At 41.3% G+C, this 23,901-nt stretch overlaps 2 protein-coding genes across 4 annotated transcripts; both read left to right on the top strand.

The window, feature by feature from the left end:
* Window positions 1-5,188: 5,188 nt before the first annotated feature.
* LOC118432537 (SOSS complex subunit C-like) lies at window positions 5,189-8,937 on the top strand. Of its 2 annotated transcripts, none has more exons than XM_035844158.1 (4): window positions 5,189-5,222; window positions 7,047-7,113; window positions 7,339-7,411; window positions 8,112-8,937. In XM_035844158.1, the coding sequence occupies exons 1-4, from the start codon at window positions 5,219-5,221 to the stop codon at window positions 8,217-8,219; spliced, it is 252 nt and encodes an 83-aa protein (XP_035700051.1). In that variant the 5' UTR covers window positions 5,189-5,218; the 3' UTR covers window positions 8,220-8,937. The 2 variants fall into 2 exon arrangements, with proteins under 2 accessions (XP_035700051.1, XP_035700050.1); XM_035844157.1 differs by having other exon boundaries at window positions 5,193-5,466.
* A 735-nt stretch (window positions 8,938-9,672) lies between these two features.
* On the top strand, window positions 9,673-22,099 carry LOC118432534 (serine/threonine-protein kinase stk11-like). 2 transcript variants are annotated; one of them, XM_035844151.1, is made up of 10 exons: window positions 9,673-10,075; window positions 14,387-14,470; window positions 15,111-15,200; window positions 15,942-16,074; window positions 16,472-16,608; window positions 17,063-17,190; window positions 17,890-17,947; window positions 18,252-18,448; window positions 19,147-19,303; window positions 19,618-22,099. In XM_035844151.1, exons 1-9 carry the CDS (start codon window positions 9,735-9,737, stop codon window positions 19,299-19,301), a joined length of 1,323 nt encoding a protein of 440 aa, XP_035700044.1. In that variant the 5' UTR covers window positions 9,673-9,734; the 3' UTR covers window positions 19,302-19,303; window positions 19,618-22,099. The 2 variants fall into 2 exon arrangements, with proteins under 2 accessions (XP_035700044.1, XP_035700043.1); XM_035844150.1 differs by having other exon boundaries at window positions 19,615-22,099.
* The last annotated feature ends 1,802 nt before the right edge of the window (window positions 22,100-23,901 follow it).

Below are 23,901 nucleotides of genomic sequence, written 5' to 3'. Positions count from 1 at the left end.
TTTACGAACGATTGAAGATTTCGACCGCACTATGTTTTTACCCCTACGTCATTGACTCCGGGGGTCGCGTAGAAATACTGTACTCTGCCGCCTTAAACGAACTTGACCTTGGATTTTCTTTCGTTCATACAACGAAACTAGTAAAGATGTAAACTTCTGCCAATTTTCTTTTCAATCTTTCAAGCGGTTGCTGAGATTTCGGCAACTTTGTACTTTGGCACCTGCCATTAGGAAGGCCCCGTGCAGGGCTCATAGAACGGGACATTTAGTGCTCTCATTATCTGATCAAATTCACTATTCTGGCTGCTCTTTTCATGTAAACGGAGACAATTTGTGTCTGTTGTTACGTTAGGAGTGATTTAGGGTTAGATTGAAGGTTAGTTGCCGCAGAAAAAGGGGGGGGGGTGCGGGTTTCGGGCCAAATGCGCTTTCACACTAAGTCCCATAGTTAAGCATAGGGAAAGGCCTATAGTGGCCGTTGCCATGGCAACGGCCGTCTGACGGTAGAACAAACAGGCTTATTTCAAGGGAGTCTACGCCAACACCTGACATACCAAGCAACTTTGCCCTAATATAACGTTTTTGCCAGATTTTGGCCAATACCCGTTGCGGTTCAAGGTAGCAGAATACAGTTTTCGGCCTATGGGACAACGAAACTAGTAAAGATGTAAACTTCTGCCAATTTTCTTTTCAATCTTTCAAGCGGTTGCTGAGATTTCGGCAACTTTGTACTTTGGCACCTGCCATTAGGAAGGCCCCGTGCAGGGCTCATAGAACGGGACATTTAGTGCTCTCATTATCTGATCAAATTCACTATTCTGGCTGCTCTTTTCATGTAAACGGAGACAATTTGTGTCTGTTGTTACGTTAGGAGTGATTTAGGGTTAGATTGAAGGTTAGTTGCCGCAGAAAAAGGGGGGGGGGTGCGGGTTTCGGGCCAAATGCGCTTTCACACTAAGTCCCATAGTTAAGCATAGGGAAAGGCCTATAGTGGCCGTTGCCATGGCAACGGCCGTCTGACATCCCTCCCTTAGATGTACTTTAAGGTATTTACGAACGATTGAAGATTTCGCCCGCACTATGTTTTTACCCCTACGTCATAGACTCCGGGGGTCGCGTAGAAATACTGTACTCTGCCGCCTTAAACGAACTTGACCTTGGATTTTCTTTCGTTCATACAACGAAACTAGTAAAGATGTAAACTTCTGCCAATTTTCTTTTCAATCTTTCAAGCGGTTGCTGAGATTTCGGCAACTTTGTACTTTGGCACCTGCCATTAGGAAGGCCCCGTGCAGGGCTCATAGAACGGGACATTTAGTGCTCTCATTATCTGATCAAATTCACTATTCTGGCTGCTCTTTTCATGTAAACGGAGACAATTTGTGTCTGTTGTTACGTTAGGAGTGATTTAGGGTTAGATTGAAGGTTAGTTGCCGCAGAAAAAGGGGGGGGGGTGCGGGTTTCGGGCCAAATGCGCTTTCACACTAAGTCCCATAGTTAAGCATAGGGAAAGGCCTATAGTGGCCGTTGCCATGGCAACGGCCGTCTGACGGTAGAACAAACAGGCTTATTTCAAGGGAGTCTACGCCAACACCTGACATACCAAGCAACTTTGCCCTAATATAACGTTTTTGCCAGATTTTGGCCAATACCCGTTGCGGTTCAAGGTAGCAGAATACAGTTTTCGGCCTATGGGGCTTCCTATAGTTAAGGACCGCAAGGTGACTGACATCGACGCGGATAAAATTATAGTAGGGTGCATTTGGGAAGCACGACAGACGAGTATGTTAAAGTCGAGGGTACAACGTACAAAATAACCAAAAACAAAAAAATATTGTGGTTTTTTAACATTGTGACGCCCTCTTTGAAATAGGGTCATGCGGGGTCACCCGGAACTGCAGCCGACTCACTGAGACAGCCAGCTGTAAAGGTCACGCGTATTTATACAACGACAGGCCAAACTGAAAAATCTCATTCGTGCCATCTGAAAGCCGACATATTATACTACCACACAGTAAAGTTCATCCCTCCCTTACATGTACTTTAAGGTATTTACGAACGATTGAAGATTTCGACCGCACTATGTTTTTACCCCTACGTCATTGACTCCGGGGGTCGCGTAGAAATACTGTACTCTGCCGCCTTAAACGAACTTGACCTTGGATTTTCTTTCGTTCATACAACGAAACTAGTAAAGATGTAAACTTCTGCCAATTTTCTTTTCAATCTTTCAAGCGGTTGCTGAGATTTCGGCAACTTTGTACTTTGGCACCTGCCATTAGGAAGGCCCCGTGCAGGGCTCATAGAACGGGACATTTAGTGCTCTCATTATCTGATCAAATTCACTATTCTGGCTGCTCTTTTCATGTAAACGGAGACAATTTGTGTCTGTTGTTACGTTAGGAGTGATTTAGGGTTAGATTGAAGGTTAGTTGCCGCAGAAAAAGGGGGGGGGGTGCGGGTTTCGGGCCAAATGCGCTTTCACACTAAGTCCCATAGTTAAGCATAGGGAAAGGCCTATAGTGGCCGTTGCCATGGCAACGGCCGTCTGACGGTAGAACAAACAGGCTTATTTCAAGGGAGTCTACGCCAACACCTGACATACCAAGCAACTTTGCCCTAATATAACGTTTTTGCCAGATTTTGGCCAATACCCGTTGCGGTTCAAACGAACTTGACCTTGGATTTTCTTTCGTTCATACAACGAAACTAGTAAAGATGTAAACTTCTGCCAATTTTCTTTTCAATCTTTCAAGCGGTTGCTGAGATTTCGGCAACTTTGTACTTTGGCACCTGCCATTAGGAAGGCCCCGTGCAGGGCTCATAGAACGGGACATTTAGTGCTCTCATTATCTGATCAAATTCACTATTCTGGCTGCTCTTTTCATGTAAACGGAGACAATTTGTGTCTGTTGTTACGTTAGGAGTGATTTAGGGTTAGATTGAAGGTTAGTTGCCGCAGAAAAAGGGGGGGGGGTGCGGGTTTCGGGCCAAATGCGCTTTCACACTAAGTCCCATAGTTAAGCATAGGGAAAGGCCTATAGTGGCCGTTGCCATGGCAACGGCCGTCTGACGGTAGAACAAACAGGCTTATTTCAAGGGAGTCTACGCCAACACCTGACATACCAAGCAACTTTGCCCTAATATAACGTTTTTGCCAGATTTTGGCCAATACCCGTTGCGGTTCAAGGTAGCAGAATACAGTTTTCGGCCTATGGGGCTTCCTATAGTTAAGGACCGCAAGGTGACTGACATCGACGCGGATAAAATTATAGTAGGGTGCATTTGGGAAGCACGACAGACGAGTATGTTAAAGTCGAGGGTACAACGTACAAAATAACCAAAAACAAAAAAATATTGTGGTTTTTTAACATTGTGACGCCCTCTTTGAAATAGGGTCATGCGGGGTCACCCGGAACTGCAGCCGACTCACTGAGACAGCCAGCTGTAAAGGTCACGCGTATTTATACAACGACAGGCCAAACTGAAAAATCTCATTCGTGCCATCTGAAAGCCGACATATTATACTACCACACAGTAAAGTTCATCCCTCCCTTACATGTACTTTAAGGTATTTACGAACGATTGAAGATTTCGACCGCACTATGTTTTTACCCCTACGTCATTGACTCCGGGGGTCGCGTAGAAATACTGTACTCTGCCGCCTTAAACGAACTTGACCTTGGATTTTCTTTCGTTCATACAACGAAACTAGTAAAGATGTAAACTTCTGCCAATTTTCTTTTCAATCTTTCAAGCGGTTGCTGAGATTTCGGCAACTTTGTACTTTGGCACCTGCCATTAGGAAGGCCCCGTGCAGGGCTCATAGAACGGGACATTTAGTGCTCTCATTATCTGATCAAATTCACTATTCTGGCTGCTCTTTTCATGTAAACGGAGACAATTTGTGTCTGTTGTTACGTTAGGAGTGATTTAGGGTTAGATTGAAGGTTAGTTGCCGCAGAAAAAGGGGGGGGGGTGCGGGTTTCGGGCCAAATGCGCTTTCACACTAAGTCCCATAGTTAAGCATAGGGAAAGGCCTATAGTGGCCGTTGCCATGGCAACGGCCGTCTGACGGTAGAACAAACAGGCTTATTTCAAGGGAGTCTACGCCAACACCTGACATACCAAGCAACTTTGCCCTAATATAACGTTTTTGCCAGATTTTGGCCAATACCCGTTGCGGTTAAACGAACTTGACCTTGGATTTTCTTTCGTTCATACAACGAAACTAGTAAAGATGTAAACTTCTGCCAATTTTCTTTTCAATCTTTCAAGCGGTTGCTGAGATTTCGGCAACTTTGTACTTTGGCACCTGCCATTAGGAAGGCCCCGTGCAGGGCTCATAGAACGGGACATTTAGTGCTCTCATTATCTGATCAAATTCACTATTCTGGCTGCTCTTTTCATGTAAACGGAGACAATTTGTGTCTGTTGTTACGTTAGGAGTGATTTAGGGTTAGATTGAAGGTTAGTTGCCGCAGAAAAAGGGGGGGGGGTGCGGGTTTCGGGCCAAATGCGCTTTCACACTAAGTCCCATAGTTAAGCATAGGGAAAGGCCTATAGTGGCCGTTGCCATGGCAACGGCCGTCTGACGGTAGAACAAACAGGCTTATTTCAAGGGAGTCTACGCCAACACCTGACATACCAAGCAACTTTGCCCTAATATAACGTTTTTGCCAGATTTTGGCCAATACCCGTTGCGGTTCAAGGTAGCAGAATACAGTTTTCGGCCTATGGGGCTTCCTATAGTTAAGGACCGCAAGGTGACTGACATCGACGCGGATAAAATTATAGTAGGGTGCATTTGGGAAGCACGACAGACGAGTATGTTAAAGTCGAGGGTACAACGTACAAAATAACCAAAAACAAAAAAATATTGTGGTTTTTTAACATTGTGACGCCCTCTTTGAAATAGGGTCATGCGGGGTCACCCGGAACTGCAGCCGACTCACTGAGACAGCCAGCTGTAAAGGTCACGCGTATTTATACAACGACAGGCCAAACTGAAAAATCTCATTCGTGCCATCTGAAAGCCGACATATTATACTACCACACAGTAAAGTTCATCCCTCCCTTACATGTACTTTAAGGTATTTACGAACGATTGAAGATTTCGACCGCACTATGTTTTTACCCCTACGTCATTGACTCCGGGGGTCGCGTAGAAATACTGTACTCTGCCGCCTTGTTGGTTGTGGAATGAATTGACAGCAGAATGGGTGATCAAAATTGAGATTCGTTGCTAAATGAAAGTTTAAAAGGCCATATTTTGGTTATACAGGCATAAGATAACCTGTATACCCTGTATTTTGGACAAGTGCAATATTGCTAGTGCGCTTAAACGTACAAGGACAGACTAGACAGAGGGACTTCAAGTTCAATCATTCCTTGATCTGGCACTGTGACAGTGATTCAAAGATTTTAGCACAATACTAATGGCTTCAACCAATCCTAACTCTCAAGGTAGGGCAATGCTTTAGTGGCACACAGCATGGCATGACTGTTTTCTGAAGGGCCAGGCTATATTAGATACATTTGCCATCCCTGATTTAAAAAATCTCGTTGTATCGAATTATGTCTTATTTAACATTACAACTCTAAATTAGCGCACACGTGGACCAAGGTATTGTGTTGTGTAGCCTCCTTTGTAGACTTCAGGGGCGGTGGCGTTTATTATTTTTGGGTGCTGATTCATGATTTTTGACATGGGCTAAGGTAACTTTATGCTGGGAAAGGGAGTATAGCATACCTATAAGTGTAACACGAATCATCGCTCGCACTAGCCTGAGTACCATGTCCTCTGTACTAGACTGTAGTGACCGCTGGCTCAATGCTTTCACTTGCTAACCACAGATAGCAAGCGAAAGTATTGAGCCAGCAGTCACTACGGAGGATGGTACCCAGTAGGGCTGGGTATCGGTACAGCGTACCGGTACCGGTACAAAACCGGTTTTTCTTATTGGACCAGTCCAGAAAAACCGGACCTGAAAAAATTAGGTGGACCGGATGTTGGACCGATTAGAAAATTAACAGATTATTTTATCAGGCATTCACGCGTTTTGGCGCTTGCAGGTGGAAGAAAACAACAAGAGTGAAGTAGAGTATCTAGTTTACAGTAATTTCTACCAAGTTTTACAGCCAATCGTACAGGTGCAGTTAGCGTTGTAGGATTTTAAAACGCCAGTGTACGTCTAATACTCCACCAAACAGATTTCTTTGTAGTGAAATGGACCATTGGTATGAGTCATACTGAATCAGGTCCAGGTTCAGGTCCGGACCTGGACCTGATCCTTTGCACCTGAACCGGACCTGGACCTGGATTTTCTGTACCGGTACCCACCCCTAGTACCCTGGCTACGCTCGCACCCCCCCCCCCCCCTAAAAAAATAAACGCCACCGTTCCTGAAGTCTGCGAAGGGGGCTAAGAAATGTTACAGTTCGTAGTCTTTGACAACAACGAAGCTGCTGGTTGCATGCAGACCTCTTCAACATGACATGTATGTAACGGCCGTTATACTGATGACAGCAGCTGCATATACTGTTGGTATAACAAATGAGCTACAGTCTTCATGCGTTAATTAACAACTAAACAAGTGTGAAAATTGATGTTGAAGTAGCCAGACCGGAAAACTCTCCCTGCATGACAAATCCCCAGAGTGCTTATCTAACGCTAGTTCACCTTTTTCCGTTGGGTAACCTAGATTCGTTGTTTAAAAAAGCTGGGTATTCAGAGATTTCAGGTCAACAACGTGGGTTTCAAATGTCTACATTTTCAAGATATTGCAATGTGAAACTACCTTCCCTTGACATAACGATCCCCAAATACCCTATTTTTATGTACAACGGATATAGGTTACCCTACGGATAAAGGTGAACTAACGTTAACTCTAATATCCTCTGGAAAACCTGCCTTGGCTGCCAAACAGATTCTCTGCCAGTCCTGGCCAAAGGTCTGGTTCTATGTTTTTATACAATTAAAAAGCATTGATATTGTTATTCCACAACTGTGTCAGAGCTAATACGTTACATTACACATTTTCCAGAAGTGCAACAAAACCGCTCCAAAATCCTGGCTGACCTTCAGCAGCAGAAGAAGAAGCTCATGCAGAGGTGAGTGAAAGGTCATCAAGTCAGAGGTTAAGTTTGAACTGAAGATAATCATGTTTTGTCAGACTCAGAGGTCAAATGGCATTTCAACCTTGCTCCAAAGAATTGATCTAGGACATTTAATCAGATTGACACAAGTAAATATTGGTTGGAAACAAATCAGGGAAAAGTCTAATAGTAAATAATCTTCTTTTTGACATAAAATTATGTACATTTTTTTGTTCACAGGAAAGAGCCTACAGGCATCAGGGACCAAATGGAAGTGCAACACATGAATCAGGCACAGAGACAGGCTTTACAGGTAACCATAGACAGACAGACACATGCATACATGCAGACACACACACACATACACACACACACACACACACACACACACACACACAAACACACACCAGTCAATCTTACAGGTCATGGATATAAACCAGTCATGACAAAGACATGTGTAAGTGGATACATTGGTGCAGGGCTTTAGCCAGCTCGAAATTTTTTTCCGTCAGCCAATTACAATCGTCGCGAAAACCGCAAAAATTAATTAGAAGGACTGAACTGAGACCTTGAAAAACGGGTTTTAATGAGATTATCGTATGCGAAAGGGCGCCGACACACATTGTCAACAATCATAACAATAGCAAGACAAACAGTGTGTGGCTTTTACGGCCGTGGACGGCGTCCCCAAGCCGCCTGTAGCTTCCACCAAGGATTTTTGTCCGTCAAGGTTGACGGATTGGTTTTAAAATTTTTCCGTCAGACGCAGCAAATTTCCGTCAATTGACGGAAAAACGGACGCTGGCGAGACCCCTGCATTGGTGCCTTATTAGTTCATACCTTTTCAAGCTATCATTTAAAAAGGACAGAAACGTCCCTGATAGTATACCTGTATAAAGGTATGATACAGATGAGTTAAGCTTTGCTATCGAGATGAACTATTTCTCATCATTTCTGTGAATTGAAAACCTTAACTAGTTATATTTAACACAAACTCCATTTTTCCCTTGCAGCATGCCCACGCCAACTCGTTTGGCTACTTTGTGCCGCAGGACTCTTCATTTGGTAACCTGATTCTCCCGGTTCTACCTCGAGTAGAGGACAGCCCCCCACCAACATGATGCTTATACAGTAGAATCTGAGTAGATGTCTTCAAGCAGATGCTGGGAGAACGATAATTGTATTGTTGTCTGGTTGGCCCTCCCAGGAGTCACTTGTTTGAGATAACATAGACATGTTCAATAGAACCTAAAGATGCCCAAGTAGAAATGAGCCTGTATATTTTCACACATCTGGCTATGTAATATGAGTTGTAACACTGATAAAACTATTTTACATTTAAGTCTATAAGTCACAGGTACTTAAGAAGAATCCAAGTAGCACTATAGAACCTATTTATTTTTTATAATTCTACACTGATAGCCTGGAACCACTATCTCTTACACACTACAGCAGTACACATGTGCTTGATGTTGGATTTAGGGACCCCAAATGACAGAGTCGTTGAACTTGAAGAACAGATGAACTTGAAGCATTAACCCAAATTTCACTCTATCTTGTGAGGAATTGTCTTATCTTAGTTGTCAGTCACTCACATCTATGTAATGGAATTTAGGACAATACAGTACTAAATGTTGTTGCTTGTGTAAGGTACTTTGTTTTAACAAAGTAAAAATACAACATATCCCTTTAAACTCACATGTAGATATGATATATGAGAGCTGTTGCACTTTATGGGCAGTACAAATTTTGATTGTCTCCTTGTGTATTGTCTTAAGCAAAGATGAACACTTAAGTAACATGTAACATTACATGAGGAAGTATAAAACCTGGTCTTTTTAACAGAATGTACATCCATATGACAATTTGCTCAGAAAGCAGTACTTTGCATATGTATGATATAACTTTGAATGTTGCAATGGTGTGTCTTTTTACCCATATCACAACGAGACCCTTTAAACAGTTGTGCATGCACGTTCTTATCTAATAGATTTTACAGAAATTTTCTAATTAATACTACAGCTACTAACTGAAGATTCTGGATCAAACTATGTATTATAATATAATAATAGTACATTTGCTCCATCATTGCTAATGTTCAAATTAGTAACAAAATAACTTCATCTTCCGTACGAACCCGTTGATGATTGATTCTTGTTCGAATTCTCACCGGTGCCTAACTAGGGAGGTCAGAAAGTTACAGCGCGCGTAGGACGAAATGTTTGTAGGCTGATTCTGTACGTTGCAAATGTGAAATAATGACACAAAAAGTAGTAGTAAATCTGAGATTTCTTAGTTCTAGAATATTTCAAATCTGAGCGCAAAAAACTGCGTAGCAGACCTTTAAATGCAATTAAGTGCAATTGTTGAGTAATAAAATTCAGGGAATATGTTCTTTACATCTTCCAGTAATTTAACAAAACCAAAAGGACAGACGTGTGTTGTTTGTACCACAACACATGAAAATCTGGTCGGACATCCGGGGGTTCCTTTTGAAGATGAAGAAATGTCCTCCAGCCCTTAAGATTTGAGCTGCGCATCATTTACTACTGAAGGTAAGGTAATAGAACTAGGCCAGCCTCACTCTGGTGCGGGATAAACAAGATGGCGACGTGAAGGTGGGAGGGCGCACAAGGATGGCTGTGGATAAATCTCTTCCAGTCGAGGTTTCCCCTCCTCAGGAGCGCGAAATCATGGATCACATGGGACATATGGACGAGATGCAATTTATCAACGATGAAGAAACCGGGATACCCTTTTTTCATCGCGTGGACTCGGCAGATTTGGTCTTGTACGCGCCGCGAAAAAAGCGAGCGAAAATGATAGGGAAGTATCTGATGGGAGACTTACTGGGGGAGGGGTCTTACGGAAAAGTAAAAGAAATGTTGGATTCAGAGAATCTGTGTCGAAGGGCCGTAAAGATCCTGAAGAAGAAGAAGCTGAGGAAGATTCCAAACGGTGAACAGAATGTTAAAAGGTGAGTTTGCCTTCTTCGTTCGCGAGGTAAATAGTTTCATGTGCCTTTTCAGGACGCGCCCACCATCAGTAAACAAACATGCGTTTGTTCCACGACCGACGTCCGTGCCGCCTGGGAACGTTGTCTTTACAACAATTTTCCAACTTATCTGTTCAAGCAAATGGTGAATATTGCCACATTGTAACAGAAAGTACGTTTTACGGTGGTTCTGATTGACAAACGGAGCGATTTTGAAGCCAGAAATTAAGATCGATCTCGTTCGTTCGCCAAGAGAACAGAACACGCGCATGCCCCCCTCCCCACTCAAGTCAGAGCGCGGTCTTCTTTAGGCACATCTTTGGAACAGAAATACACGACAGCTCCACAAATTATTTGCACTGACAATGTTTTAAATGGCTGTTTCCTAATTTCTTAAACGTACTTGTGGTGAAAGTCTTGGTCTATGATTTAGTATAAATGTCTGTAGTCAAATTTATATGGGGGAGGCATGTGTTGTGTTGCCATGCATAGTTCATCATAATGGCACATCCGCAAGTAGTGCAAACATACATTACTGTAAAGCATGACGTTATGTCTGGGATATCTGCACCTATGACATCTACTTGGACATCTACTAGAAGCTACATACAAATGACATGGCTATTAAAGACACACAGAACACCACAGCTTTTAGAGTAAACAAGTCACATGTTCACTATTGTATTCAACTTAGATATTGTTTGTGTTGGGAAATTGAATACACAACTAGTCAATTTGTGTATTTGACATGAATTGCATTTGAAAGGAACAAGCTTCTTGCAGGTTAAAGGAAAATTGATTGTTGTTCTTACAGCTGCAAAGGTGATAGCAGTAATTAGGACTTAATTGGTTTTGATAATTGAAGTCACAACAAAGGATCAGTGCTGAAAGGAAAGCAATAAAGACCTGTGAGTTCAGATACATGTAACATATATTTACTGTCTTGGGATAATCCTTGTATGAATCAGATGGTTTCTAAAGTAGACTGAAATTCTGTCGGAGAAGAGAAGATAATCACGCACTATTAAAGCTAACTGTGAGATATATAAAAATTATGTAATGGTTATATGTAGTATAACTGCTGCAGCTGCGTTACATTTATGAGCTCTTAGGTCTGTTCTTGAGTGAAGGACCATAAAAAGCTGGAACAACATACATGTGTATAATAGCTCTTTTCAAGAAGAAGCAAGGTATGTTATTGTAGGCATTATAATGAATGAAAATGTCAAACAATTCTAAAGACATCAAAGCTATTAGAGACCTCCAAAATTATTCCAAACATATGCAGTGATTGCCCTTAAGTCATCAACTCTCCAATCAGGTATGTTTACACGTCATCATCATCAGTCTCGCATGTTTGAACATGTAACAGTGCAAACAGGAGTGAGTGCACACATGTGAATGTTTGCACTTGAGTCAGCACACACATTATATAACAGGACAATAGAAAGTGACCTAAGGTTTCCAAAGCATTTAGATTTTTAGACAGATTTGCCATGGGAAAGGCTTGTATTAGTGCTGGGCTAACCTAATTGGCACTGACAGTGCTAAAGTGCTGTACTTCTGTGTTACTGCTAGATAACATTCAGTATTCATATTGTTTGGAATGAAGTACTGGTACACATATTACTGTAAATGCATCTAAGTTCGCAGGGATTTAATTTTGCGGTAACAGGAAAAGGACTGTTCGCAGTGGGTCGCGGTGAATTTGCAACACGAAAACCAAAATGTCTGCATTTACAGTACTATTACTAGTAGTAGTAACCAGTCAACTCATTGATTTGAAGACACAAATTCTTGGCTGTATCTTCACTTGAAGTTAATACTAGTACTAGTAGTAGATAGTATCAATTATCATAACTACTACAATGTACATGAAATACCTTGTAATGGTCAATTTCTAGCAGTAGCCAATCCAACTACAATGTAAATATACTATAGTCAATTCATAGTGCATAGACATTAACCAGTAGCCATTGTATAGCCTTAGGTATATGTTGTGGTAGCTTCAGTAAATGGATTATGATCCGATTAGTCAACATGGTCCCAAAGTAAATGTCATCTAAGCGATGGTGACACCAGGTTTGTTAATTTCACATTCCTGACGTTGTCAGCATAGTTCATTGCCTGGGATAACAATGGACCAGACAAGTATAGTTATGTAGTAATAGCGCCATGACGAAGTAGTTTCCACTGTAAATATGAATACTTTTAGTTGTAGATGTACATTATCTAATCTTTTGTCAATATCAACATAAATGTATGTGGACGGAACTTGCATTATTGCCATAACTAGTCCATACAGTTTATCAGTCCAATTCTCATGAATGAGATTGCCTTTTATGAACTTATGAATTGTATTTGTACTGAAACAGAAAGAGAAATATGATTAAGAAACTTTGTGAAACATAAAACCAATGCAAGTATTTGTAAGATATGAGAATAAGATTGCGCAGGTAACATACACTATCACAATCCCACACCCCCACCCACCATACCAAGGTGTTAATTGCATCATACATGTGAAAGGCCCTAAAGCTATGCTTTGCAATAGGGTGAGTTGAAAGAATGTGCTCGGTAAAATGAATTGATAAGTGTCTTTTCCTACCCACCCTTTGGACAGGTAGCACCTGTATGATCTATTTACTTAGTATGCAGCTGCTATAGTATAGTTGTCATCTACAGGTAGCAGCCACATTTCAGTATACTAGTATTTCTTTGCTGCCTTTTATATGGGACAAGCCATATGGCTGGTAACATACAAGGTCATTCCTGATTACTGTGATGTAGGTTATTCTGCCATCCAGCTATGCCCCTGAGGGCTGAACCATTCAAAAGGTCTAGTGAGGAATTATTCAATACATGCCCTCTGTTGAAGGTGCCTTTTGCACCAGATTTATTGATGACATGGTTACTTACTATATATACTATAGGCAGTAGGGAGGTCAATGTTACATTCTTCTTGTTTTTTAATAAAAACGGAAGGCAGGACATGAGGAAGGAAGGGAACTGTAGGGAGGCTAAGGTTTTTCAAAATTTATATTTGAACCTCCATGCCTTTTAGTCTAGTTTTAATGAAAAATTCAAACTGTTTCTTCCGTCTATGAATTGGTTGGAGTTATTGTATTTTATGTCATTTGTCAACCAGCTGGCACTTTCCTATTACTGTCAGCATGACAGTTATTAATGATGGGAAATTTTCCACAGGACATAATAAGATGAAAGAGTGAATCATTGTCCTGTCCTGACCAATGTCAGAGATAGAATGAGTGTGGAAAAGCACCACGTGTAAGACAAGTACTAGTGATTGTAGCATCCTGGAGCATTTTGGTCAAGTCCATTTGAGTTCAAAGGGGGTTCTACAACTGTTGAGTATTTTATGTGCTCACCAGCTCTAGTGGACCATCTAAGGCTACCAATGTGCAGTTTTGGCTGTGACATGTATCAAAGGTCATACGGAGTCAGGCTTTTAGCCAGGAGTCCAAACTTATTGGTTAGTCGCGGTAAGTGACTATTGTAGGGGGGTCTGGGGGCATCCACCTTCCATGGTGCAGAGTTTTTGATGATTTTAAGTTAAAATAGTGCATTCTAAGGTATCCAAAGAGGCACAAATACTGTTACAGAGGTCAAAGTAGAAGACTGTGACCACAGATGACCTGGTAGCATCCCTGGTCAATCAGAATTTCATGCTTGTCAGAGGATTTTCTCTCCAGTATAGGGCGTCCAGGGGCATCAAATTTCTTGTTATTCTAAGAAAAGTGCGTCCAGATGACGCGTTGACGCATGCCTGGCTAAGAGCCTGTACGGAGTATAGAAAATTAAAGGACTTGCCAGCATTCTCACACACGTCACACATCTCCAGGGTACTTCTTTGCACTACATGTGTAGGTTTGATGGGTTTTGCCCTAGATTAATCTGACCAATGTATAGACAAAAGTTGTGATGTTGGAAATTTGTGGAAACAGGCTGCAGCTGGAACTACAATGTAAAAATCATCATCTTTCATATGTCATTAGCGATTGTAACACATACCCTTCCGTTTAGCCTTGTTTAAAATCATTGTATAAGTTTAGCCTAGTCTAGAAGCATTGTATAAGTTTAGCCTTTTCCTCTGCATCCATAAGACCACTTGTGGTCCTTTTGTGCATTTAGCCCTCGGGCATGAATATGCAATAAAGATTATTATTATTATTATTATTATTATTATTATTATTATTATTATTATTATGTAACATCTAGCGTAGCACGCTGGATTATACCAAGTGTTACAGCCTGTCTTTCTTTCCCTCACAGAGAAATCCAGCTGTTGCGGAAGCTGAGACATAAGAACATCATCCATTTGGTCGACGTCCTCTACAATGAGGAGAAACAGAAGATATATCCTTTCTTGCCTCTTGACATTCGCAAATTGTGCAAACAACACTTGGATATTTTTATGATTATGGTTAAAACGTATATTTTTTTTTTTACAGTAACACCCACATACTTCAGCTGACATTCTTAGCTAGTGGCAGTTTGACATCAGGGCTCGAAATACTTTTTTCTGCATACCTACACTGGGGCAGGTAACATTGCAAATTACCTGCACCAGACAATTTTTACCTGCACCAGTCTGAATTTAGGAAGTTTGGATCATGCTAAAATTGTTGTAGAACCACTGCTATTTTTTCTTTTGTACTTTATAGGTGGTAACAGTGAATACAGCTAACAACAATCCACATACACCTAAATCATAGGACATTTATGTATAAAACCCAGTACATGGACCAGTGCAGGTTAGGTGCAGGTAGACACCAGAAATACCTGCACAGCTCCAAGTTTACCTGCACTAACCTGCATATGCGGGTGGTATTTCGAGCCCTGGACAGTCATTCTGAAACAACAAATGATTACAATTGCTATCAGGAGTTGCAACTAAAAAGGGCCATTTTCATGGTGGTCTGTGGATCAAGAAACAAACGTCACTAGTATTTTGTGATATGATCATTTTCAGAAGCTTGACCTTAACCTATCACACGTACCTAGTGATGGAGTATTGTGTCGGAGGCCTTCAAGAGATGTTAGAGAGTGCACCAGGCAAAAAGTTCCCCATCTGGCAAGCCCATGGGTGAGTAATATAAGTGTTCTAACTGCATAAATCTCTCTTTCTAGGCAAGGACAATAAGTCAACAATTGTATACACAGATAAATTGTATATTACCTATTACTTAGTAATAGGCACATTTTTGAAATAGTTGTCCGTTAGATATGCACCAAAAATTGACATAAAATATGCTGTATACTAGTAACGCTAATTCACCTTTATCCGCGGGGTAACCTATATCCATTGCCTCTAAACAGAGGGTATTTAGGGACATCAAGTAAATGGATGGCATTTTCAAATTGCAACATTTTCACAGTTGTACAGTTTGAAACCACCGTCCATCAAAATGATGTCCATACGTACTCTGTTTTTAGAAACAACGGATGTAGGTTACCCGTGAATAAAGGTGAACTATAGTTAACACTCCAGTGTCTTTCTGAAATTGAAACCTTTCTTAAACCTCCACGTATGTCCACCTAAACCTCAACCGAACTTCGTGATCAAATCTCCCCCTTTGTATGATATGTATTTATGAATTCTCTTTTATCTTTACAAAGATGCAGGTACTGTATGTTCAAACTTGTACTCTGCCATGTTACTCGTTTGAGGACAAAAGCTTTTTCTTATCACATTGAGCTTCAAGACTTGTATGACAGTCATTGTTTATTAGGATGATATTGTCATATATCAAATACCTTAATCAAATGCCTTAATCAAATACTAAAGCCCCCCTCTCCCCCCCCCCCTCCTTTTAATGTACCACAGGTACTTTTGCCAGTTGATGGAAGGCTTGTGCTACCTGCACAGTCAGGGAATCATCCACAAGGACATCAAACCTGGGAACCTGCTCCTCGCTACTGATGGGACACTCAAGATCACTGACCTAGGGGTCGCAGAGGTCAGGGGCAAAGTTCAAAGTTGAAAGCCAATAATATACTGGTGTCACTGCAGTTTAGCATATCTAAGAGCAGGAATCAGTTGCTGTTTCTCAAAACTAGTAAACTTTCAAACAGAATATTGTAGAAGAAAGAAGTGATCACAATTATAATGATTGTGGGTGAGAGGTCCTGAAATTCACATATTCAGCTATTCAAACATTTGTAGATTAACATTTAAATCTTTCTGAAATGTTCTAATTATTTCTTGCCACTTAATGAAATAACAGGACATAGTTCCATTGGTAGAATTGATATTCTACCTCTGTTACTTCGTAGTACTGACTGACAGAGACTGTTGTTGATTTTGCCATGATGAACATTTACTAAAACAAACAAACACCCCTCCCTACCCCTCAGCAACTGGACCTGTACATCCCCGGAGATGTTTGTCGGACGAGCCAAGGTTCCCCTGCCTTCCAACCACCAGAGATCGCGCTGGGACTGGAGACGTTTCTAGGGTTTAAGGTGGACATTTGGTCTGCTGGGGTGACATTGTAAGTCTGCTCTTCTTTTTGTGTACTCATGTTTGTATATTCATCCGCCCCTCCATTAACCAGTTTTGATTCATGAGAAGCTCAAATTGGCCTCCAGGCTGCTTTTCATTGAGGTCATGAGGTTGGTAGGGTCAGATAAAATATAACAGAGATACAGATTACATTGAGCCCTAATAAATCTATCAACATATATCACTACGTACACATGGTACAAAACATTAGTAGAGTGAAAGCTCAGCATTCATAGTCTGTGACTGTTCGTTTTGGTTATTCATTCTCCTTTGAGAATGACTGTGACTCCTTTGAGGTCAAAAGCTTTTTTTTTTCTTCTCACGGTAAGCTTGAAGACTTGTGTGACAGTCAGAGTTTATTACGATCATATTATCGTATGTCCCATCATTAATCTGATGTTTTGATTGTGTCATTCCATTGTATACTTATTTATTTGCTCCAGGTACAACATGACAACAGGGAAGTATCCATTTGAAGGAGACAACATCTACAAGCTGTTTGAGAATATAGGTCGGGGGGAGTACACAATACCTGAGGAATGTGGTCCACTATTAACAGACTTACTTAGAGGTAGGTGACGTGTAATTCTGTCAGACATAATTCCACTCCCTCCTTCATCTAAAGTTGGTATCTCACTGCACTTGGGGCACCGGTGTGCCACTGCGGGGTTCGTTCACTGTGGCAATGTTGCGTTATTTTTTATAATCTAGATATTGCATAACACATAAAAGTATGACTTAGAAGACAGCAAAATACACAAAACGTACAAAAAATGTTCATCTCTGAAGTTCAGTAATCTTTGAACCCCCCAGTGCCGCACATGTACCCCAATTGCAGTGAGATACCACCTTTACCAAATACCCTTTCAGAAAGTTCTTGTCACACAGTAAAGACCTTCTCACGTGGTGACTTTGCTCCTGACGAAATCTCCAACCAAGGTTTTAGCAGACTGGAATCCATTCTACCAGAATTTTAGCTTCCCTTCTCTCATTGCTTCCAGAATATGCCTTTCCCAACATTGATATTCAAAAGTCACAGACAGCTGGCATAAATAACTTTTAAAGGCTAGGAAGCAACCTTGCCAACCAGCTCACAATCACAGATGACTTTACTACTAACTGCCAACCATGGTCTAGAGAAGGTTGGGAGGTCATGGTCACTATGTGTGACAGGGGCTCATATTTCATATATTTGTTACATCCATGCATTTTCATATACATTTGTGTTCCACTTGAGAGCAGAAACCTCATGTGTCTGTGTTTTCTATAGGAATGCTGCAACATGAACCAGAGCAGAGGTTTACCTTACAACAGTGTAGAATACATGAGTAAGTCTGCCTCCTTAGCAACAGTACCAAATGAATTACATGAGTACATATTTAGCAACAGTATTTAATCCAAGTCGACCATCTCGACAATGCTGTAGTTCAAGTGTGTAATATTGATATAAAATCCAGGACTGAATTGAATTCTCTTGAATACTGAAGGTAGATGCTATTAATATTGTTCTCTTGCCAACATGATGCAATGTTATAATGGAATATAGGAATGAACTTCTTTCCTGAATAAGATGTTTCCTTGGCTATGGATAATTCCTAGAGAGTCATCATATTTTTCGGTCCATTCTTCCAGTTGGTGTAGAAAGAAACATCCCCGGACGGAACCTGCTACCCCCCTCCCCCCACTACCAGACACAGAGGACCCCACCCGCAGCATGACTGTTGTGCCATATTTGGAGGATCTCCATGGAGACCAAGACTATGAGGATGAAGAAGAGGAGGAGGAGAGGGCGATACAGGAGATGGTGCAGTCAGGCTATGGCAGGAGAGGTCAGCCATTGGGCAGGAGATATGATAATTAACCTTGTAGAGAAGCCATTGGGCAGGAGATATGATAATTAACCTTGTAGAGAAGCCATTGGGCAGGAGATATGATAATTAACCTTGTAGAGAAGCCATTGGGCAGGAGATATGATAATTAACCTTGTAGAGAAGCCATTGAGCAGGAGATATGATAATTAACCATGTAGAGAAGCCATTGAGCTGGAGATATGATAATTAACCTTGTAAAGAAGCCATTGAACTGTAGATATGCTAATTAACTTTGTAGAGAAGCCATTGGGCTAGAGATATGCTAATTACCATTGTAGAGAAGCCACTGGGCAGTAGATATGCTAATTAACCTTGAAGAGAAGCCAATGAGTTGGAGATATGCTAATTAACTTTGTAGAGAAATTATTGGGCAGGAGATATGCTAATAAATCTTGTAGGGAAGCCATTTGGCTTGGGATATGTAAATTTACCTTGCAGAGAAGACATTGGGCAGATGATACTTTCTAGTATGCTGACTAGCATACAGGGAAGCCTGTTCAGGGGACATGCAAATTTCTGATATCAATAATGTGTATTGCATAATCAGGATAAGAAAATGGTTTTGACAGCTGAGGTTCAGACAGAGAACATGCTATTCTGTATGGATGTGTTCAAGTGTTTTGCTGTGGTATTAACAGTTTTGGCTCATTTTCCAGGGGAAGCTTGCCAGGAGGACCCTCCCCTGGAGCCAGACGACAAGTCCAGCACATCCATACAGCACGGGCCAGCCACAACAGCCAGTACATCCTCCATAGGAAGCAAGTCTCGCTTCAGCAAGGTTCGCAAAATCAGCTCCTGCAAACAACAATGACAGTAAGTACTTTTAAAACAGCCTTGCCTCTTGCCTGCTAGCTTTGACAGATTCTGTACTTAAGCTAAAACCTGCCTGATTTTTTGTTTTGTTTTCCAGTCCTTCTGTTGTTGTTCGTTGGTTGGAAGTTCTTATATCTGTTTTTCTATCATTTGCATCCTCACATTCCATATATTGTTGTCAGTATTTCTCTCTTTCAACTCTTTTCTATTGTCTTACAACTGCTCCTGGCTACAAACGCTACATTTGCAAGATGTGTGCCTGAAAATGTCTCTGACAATGTTCCAACAATGCTCTCCTTTGTTTATGTCAGCAGGCACCTGTGTTGGGGGGACCCTGGGCAGCCTACATATCCACCTTCAGTTGTTTTCTCCTAATGCAGAGGTGTGGGTGCTGCAAACCAACCTCTAATGAAACCCAGCCTTTTGCTGACAGTGAACTCAACATGACATAACCTCATCACTGGCAAGTTGATCTACCCTGCACAGCCAGGTTCTGTTAGGGCAGTCTAAATAAAACCTCCAGCTAGGTGCTGGCAAACTGGACTCTGATGACACACAACCTACTACTTATCAGCTGACCTTTGGCCTGACACAACCTATTTTGAAAAGGGTGACCTCTGACCTTACAAAACATACTGCAAGCAAGATGCCCTCTGACCCAGTACAGCCTACTGCTGACCATCCAACACAACCCATGCTGGTCAAGACGACTCAACACAACTCAGTGCGGACATTCATACCTCTATTGTTAATTCACTTTTATCTGTGTGGTAGCCTATATCCGTTATTTTTAAAAACAGGGTGTTTAGGGATGTCAAGTCGACAGACGGTGGTTTCAAACTAAAATGTTTCCGAAATACTGCAACTTGAAACTACCGTCCGTCAACTTGAAATCCCTAAATACCGAGTTTTAAAAAACAACGGATTTAGGTTACCGCACGGATAAAGGTGTACTTGTTCTAAGTTTTACCCCAACACAACTTGGTGCTGACAAGTTAACATAATACCCAGTACAACCCACTGTAACCGTTACATTGTCAGTAAAATGAACTATGACGACTCGACAGTGAGGTGGACCTTGCACTGTAAACAGATTGAACTTTAACCCTAAACCGTTGGTCTGAGTTGTGCCTGAACTCTGACCAGACGTTCAGGGAGGCTTATTCATCTTTCACTCTGGACAGATAATGTTAACCTGACATTTTGACATCAGACCCACTCCAGAACATTGAAATGAAGAACCAGACAGTCTGGTAAAAGTTGTAAAGATTTAACCTTCCAACTTCAGTGGTTGCCTTTTCCCACCAAAGGTCTAGGTTACGCAGCAGGAACAGGGGTGCCTAAGCATGTGCACAAATTTTATCAATTTTGGAATTTTAGGAATTCTATGAAAAATGCAGGAATCACATGAAAAACATATAAATTTTATGCAAAACACATGAATCACTATGTGAAAATGCATGTATCTTATGGGATACGCTGTCTTTTTATGAAAACGGGCCAACCACTGCCTGCAAGCTAAACGGGATACATGTACATGTATTGAAGATCGCGAGTGTGAGCTGTGGTGACTAGAAACTATGGTGAGGCACTGGCTATTAGATTAGATTAATTTACAGGCTATTAGATATGTGTTTGTTACGGTTTATGCCCATTCAATGCTTGAAACAATCAAAAAGACACCTTCTCCCAATGTAGTGGTTGGCCAGTATACATAAAAAGACTGCGTATCTCATAGGATTCCTGTTTTGTGTGTATCCCGTAAGATCCGTTATGTTTTAGCACAGTGGTTCGAGCATTTTTGATAAGATTTGTACAAATCCTGAGGCACCCTGAGGAAAAGGGTTTATTGAACAGTAAAAATTACATCAACACGTAGAAGTCTTCAACGGCAGTAGCTCATAGTATTCTGTGTTTGGTCTGTGGGCCATGCTGTCCTTTTGTTGATACATATTCTAAAAAAGTTGGTTATACAAGTAACAACATTCTATCTCTTTGTTCAGCTTGTTGTTATCTCCGTATTATATCACAACATTTGAGCAAGATTCCTAAAGTTGGTATCTCACTGCACTTGGGGTACTTGTGTGGCACTGGGGGGTTTGTTCACTGCAGCACTGTTGTGTTATTTTTGCCATTTTTTTAATAATTTAGATATTGCTTAATACGTAAAAGTATGACTTAGAAGATGATGAAATACACGAAAAGTAAGAAAATTTGTTGAACCCCACAGTACCACACCGATGCCCCAAGTGCAGTAAGATACCACCTTTACATAGAGCAGACATATGTTCTTATTGTATCCAGGTTATTTGTAGACTTCTGTCCTACAGCAATGTACATGTATGTGTATGCTGCCCAGTGTTTTCCTGTAACAAGGTATATATAATATAGCTGTTTTGAAGAAAGCAAAAACAGCATTACCTAGTCTAGGTCAACGTGGTGAATAAGAGTTAAACACATGTGAAAGCTTCCACCACAATTTGGATACCATATAACTACTGGACCCAAAAGATTCACACTTTTATACAGCTTGTAGTTAAACTGAGTATATGAAGTACACAAAAGACTGTCTTGTATGTATGATAATGCAAATTTATCTATGGAATATACATAGCATGTACGAATATGTATTATACACTTCAGAGTGGAGAAACTATAGAGCAGCTACTTGTACTGAATGTCTTGCCTGCGACTGTGGAAGATGTACATGTACATGTATACTTCACCGTTTATACATAGATTATGCTGTATATAGAGCTTTCAGTAAACAAGAAATGATGCTATACAAACTGCCAAGGATGACAGTCAACTTTGTTATCATTTTTATGAACATGCCTTATTTGGAGCACTCTAATCATTAGCCAATCAGCTCGCAGCTGGAAGGATTATGAGCTTGCCTTATTTGGCGCCCAGTAGGAAAATTTTTTTATCGTATCCATATTTCTATTACCCGCTCCTTAGCAGACTTTCTCACCTAACGTTTTGTTTTGACGGAACAGGATTTTAATGGGCAGATTTCCAGTTGGGGTCAACCAGTGCCAAGATGGTTCTATTTGTTGATTTTGCAGCCGCCATAAATTTATGTACATAACAGCAAACACAGCAATGATGTCACACTACATGTTTTATACATATGAACTGCAGGAAGGCCGCACAGTGTGCCTTTAGACTGACATGTTTAAGAACTTGTCCAATATATGGACCACAAAAACTAGTGAACAGTTACACTGGTCCTCAGTACAGTAAAGTTGTTCCTTCCATAAGACACAGACAGTCACAGAGAGAGAGAGAGAGAAACAGGCTCCCTTTTAATTGACAATTAGGAAACATCTACATACTGTACAATTGGCATCAGGCTGCAGGACTTCTATTCACAGGGTATAGTTAGGGTTCCACTTCCATTCTGTTTAGCAGACACACTAAACACTACAGCAAAGGGGCTATTGTGTGACTAACATCCTGAATTACCACATCGCTGTTGGCCATTACGTAATTATTACATTGTTTAGCGCCTGCCACATTATTGATTCAGGTCATAATGTAAGAAATATCATAAACTGTGCCTTGTTCTCCACTTCAACATACCTGTTTTTCTTAAACATACATTGTATATGGATAGCAACAAACAATTGATGGACTCTTTCTTTAGAATCATCATAATTTGAGTGACATTTTGGCTGTATTCCTGCTTGGAGTCAACGCCATACACTGTTGGTAGTCTCATGCATATCATTTACATTTTATATTGCACAGTTCTCAGAACAGCCCCAAAACAAACCTTTGTCACCTTTGTGAACGCCAGAGAGATCTAACAACACATGGTATTACATTACAACACCAGAGAAAGGTTACGTTGTTTTGCTGCTTTCTTTACAAATGAGTACGTACATCTTTCAGTATTATAAATCTGATACATTTTAAGAAGTTGAGTGCTTCTGAAGGCTTTCTATGTGCTCATGACATAGTACTGTGATTTTGATATTCGTCGGGCTGTTTCAATGTATCCGTGATGCAATGCTCAATGTCTACACCAATGGTACATCTGAACGATACTACCACGTCATACTCCGCAGCCAGAGTCATTATCCCTCAGCCGTCATCACCATAAGAATATCCGCAGTATAGTTGTATCATGTTTCAAACTGTTGCTTGCAGGGTGTAAGGCACACAGTTTCCAGCTGCACTTTGTCCCTCCACCACAAGGAGGCGCAGCTGAGCTATCTACTGGGAAAGCAAGAGCAGCAGCAAGGGTGAAAGGTGCAGAATGAGGCTGCTTGTAGCACCTGCAGCAGCGCGGGAACGCTTCCCCGCATGTGTTACAGCGCCTCCATCATCGGTAGTGTCGGGTTCGGCTGTTCCTGTCTCTTCTGTGACGCCGACGTCTTCTGCTTCGAGGTTCGGGATACCAGTGGGCATTTCATCCTCCTCTACTTCATCCTCCTCATCCTCTGCCTCATCCTCCTCTTCTTCATCCTGTACTCCCTCCTCTGTATCATCTTCATCCCCATCATCTTCCCCATCATCCTCCTCTACCCCATTCCCTGCTCCCCCATCATCGTCCCCATCATCCCCTTCATCACTATCATCCTCATCACCTT

Source organism: Branchiostoma floridae, chromosome 15 (assembly GCF_000003815.2).
Source record: "Branchiostoma floridae strain S238N-H82 chromosome 15, Bfl_VNyyK, whole genome shotgun sequence".
Classification (NCBI taxonomy): Eukaryota; Metazoa; Chordata; class Leptocardii; order Amphioxiformes; family Branchiostomatidae; genus Branchiostoma; species Branchiostoma floridae.
Note: the sequence above shows the minus strand (reverse complement) of the source record. Positions and strands in the feature narration are given on the sequence as shown.